Source organism: Lepidothrix coronata, unplaced genomic scaffold (assembly GCF_001604755.1).
Source record: "Lepidothrix coronata isolate B3197 unplaced genomic scaffold, Lepidothrix_coronata-1.0 Scaffold1130, whole genome shotgun sequence".
In the NCBI taxonomy this organism is placed as follows: Eukaryota; Metazoa; Chordata; class Aves; order Passeriformes; family Pipridae; genus Lepidothrix; species Lepidothrix coronata.
The window spans coordinates 1-2,093 of NW_016691310.1; the positions used below are offsets into that span (position 1 = coordinate 1).

Below are 2,093 nucleotides of genomic sequence, written 5' to 3' on the forward strand. Positions count from 1 at the left end.
TATGCTTCTTTTGCTTAAAATGCTTTCAATTATGCAGCCATTGTTCTGAAATTAGGTTTTACAACCAACAGGATATGAGTTACACAGAAGTAAATAGAATTTATATTACACTGCCACTGAAGTAAAGCACTACAATAATCACTACAATTATCATTGCCTTATATGTCAAAGGTTTGTACATAATTAATATATTATTCATAACATGAAGACAGGTTTACATTTCGGTTCACATTTCCTTTTCATGACTTTTGGTTTTGAACACACATTGCAGCTTTTCCAAGTCTTTCAGATTTCATCTTCATAATTTCATCCCAGTATTATTGTGACTGTTAGAATTCATATCCCTAAAAATAGCAGACAAATAAAACAAAATCTGTTATAATTAGGTGAGACAGGGAGAAAGGAATGAAAGGAATCAAATTAAATAAGAAAAAAATCTTGGCTTTTGATATATCAATTATGTTTCCTGGCCTGAACTTCTACTCTACACATGTGTCAGATGCAAGTCAGGGGTAGCCAAATGAAACTTGGTTACAAGACAAATGGACAGTTCCAACAAGGCAACAATTCTGATAAGAAGGATGGTTATTGAAGAGCTGGTTTCAATTATTCTTAGTAATGGGCAGGAAATAGCTTTCCTGTCCTGAAAAAAATTCTAAGAAGTCAAAAAAAAATTTTTCATCTTAACTTGGAATGAACAATCAAAATTCCAAATATTATCTCTGTAAGACGATCTAGGAAAAAAATAGCTTGAGTGAGAAAAAAACATTTTCAAAATGCTGCTATTCAGCTTGGTATTTTGTCTCTTTTTTTAACTCTAATTTGCATACATTTAGAAAATGGAAGAGTAATTTTTAGGTAAGTTTGTCATTTTATAGTGCTGAAATGGGATATTTTAATGATTTTGAATTTTTTTCACCAAAGCTATAAATTTTCAAAATGGAACCTGATCTAAAAAAGCAGCAAACATTATCCTGTCATATGAACATTTTCAGATTTGGCTATTTGGTGACTTTTCATTAGAAAAGATTTTATGAAGAGATTCTTTATTCATTCTTTTGATGAAACTTTTTGATTTGATGAACTGCAAATCGTTCTTTTGGCGAATTGAACTTACGTTGAAATGTTTAGGAATATTCCTTGAGGAATTCTAGCTGTATTTGATCATCACTAACCTATGATTTAACATGCATTTTAATATATGGCGTGAACACTGTGTAGTATTACCTGGTTCAGATTCCTGATTGACAGTCAATGACTTCCCAAATCTCTGTGGCAAATTTAGAAGTGATTGACTGGAACTTCTAACAAGTGGAGATCTCCCAAGCCTGTGTGATACCTTTGGAGCATGATTAGGTATGTTGTCTCCAAAAGCTCTTCCAAATCTCAGGGGCAAATTAGCAAATGGTTTAATGCTTCTTTCTTCTGGATAATTCCTTCCAAATCTAAGAGGTAAATTAGCAACTGAATTTGGCATCTTGTTTACTGTAAAAGGGTTCATTTTAATGGTATTTTTTGATGCCCAGTCTTCCATTTCTTCAAAATTGAGACTCCTCTGCTTTTCTTCCAAAATATCTTTAATCTAAAGACAAATAATTTAAAAAAGAATAGTATCATTTTATAGGGCATTACTCCAGCTACCAGTCACACAAAGCCTTCATTTTCATCTTGCCTTAGAAAGCTGATGGGTAACAGTCTTCTTTTTTTTTTTTTAAAGTGTAATGCTTTTTAGCTGTGTTTGCTAAACTCCATATTACCTGTGTCATGATGTAAAGGGTAGCTGTTGCCTGAAAAATACCTGTAACAGCATGACCCTTCTTAGAGAGGAGTATTATTCCCTGGGCATATTGAAAATCAGGCACTTTTGTTACAAAAATAAGTTTCCAAGCCTTAACAGCGAATATGTACAAATATGGTTTTAAATTTCAGTTAACACAAATGCCACTTAACCTAACTTCAATTCCTTGCCCCTCTTTGGTGACTTCCCAGTTACTGGCAGAGAAGGAGAATGAGCCATTTCAGTTCATACTTCATGATTAAAACATTAAACAAACTATCCCTCTGATTGCACCTGCACACCCTTTCTAGAAGTG

The 2,093-nt window shown here is 33.1% G+C and overlaps 1 protein-coding gene across 1 annotated transcript; it reads right to left on the reverse strand.

Annotated features, from left to right (window-relative positions):
* Positions 1 to 1,600, reverse strand: NPVF (neuropeptide VF precursor). Its single transcript, XM_017840192.1, has 2 exons — positions 1,228 to 1,600; positions 1 to 344 (listed from the first exon to the last, which is right to left on the reverse strand). The coding sequence occupies exons 1-2, from the start codon at positions 1,532 to 1,534 to the stop codon at positions 337 to 339; spliced, it is 315 nt and encodes a 104-aa protein (XP_017695681.1). The 5' UTR covers positions 1,535 to 1,600; the 3' UTR covers positions 1 to 336.
* Positions 1,601 to 2,093: the final 493 nt, after the last annotated feature.

Excerpts from the sequence above, each read along its gene's own strand:
- NPVF (XM_017840192.1), bottom strand. The coding sequence starts at position 1,534 with ATGGAAGACTGGGCATCAAAAAATACCATTAAAATGAACCCTTTTACA.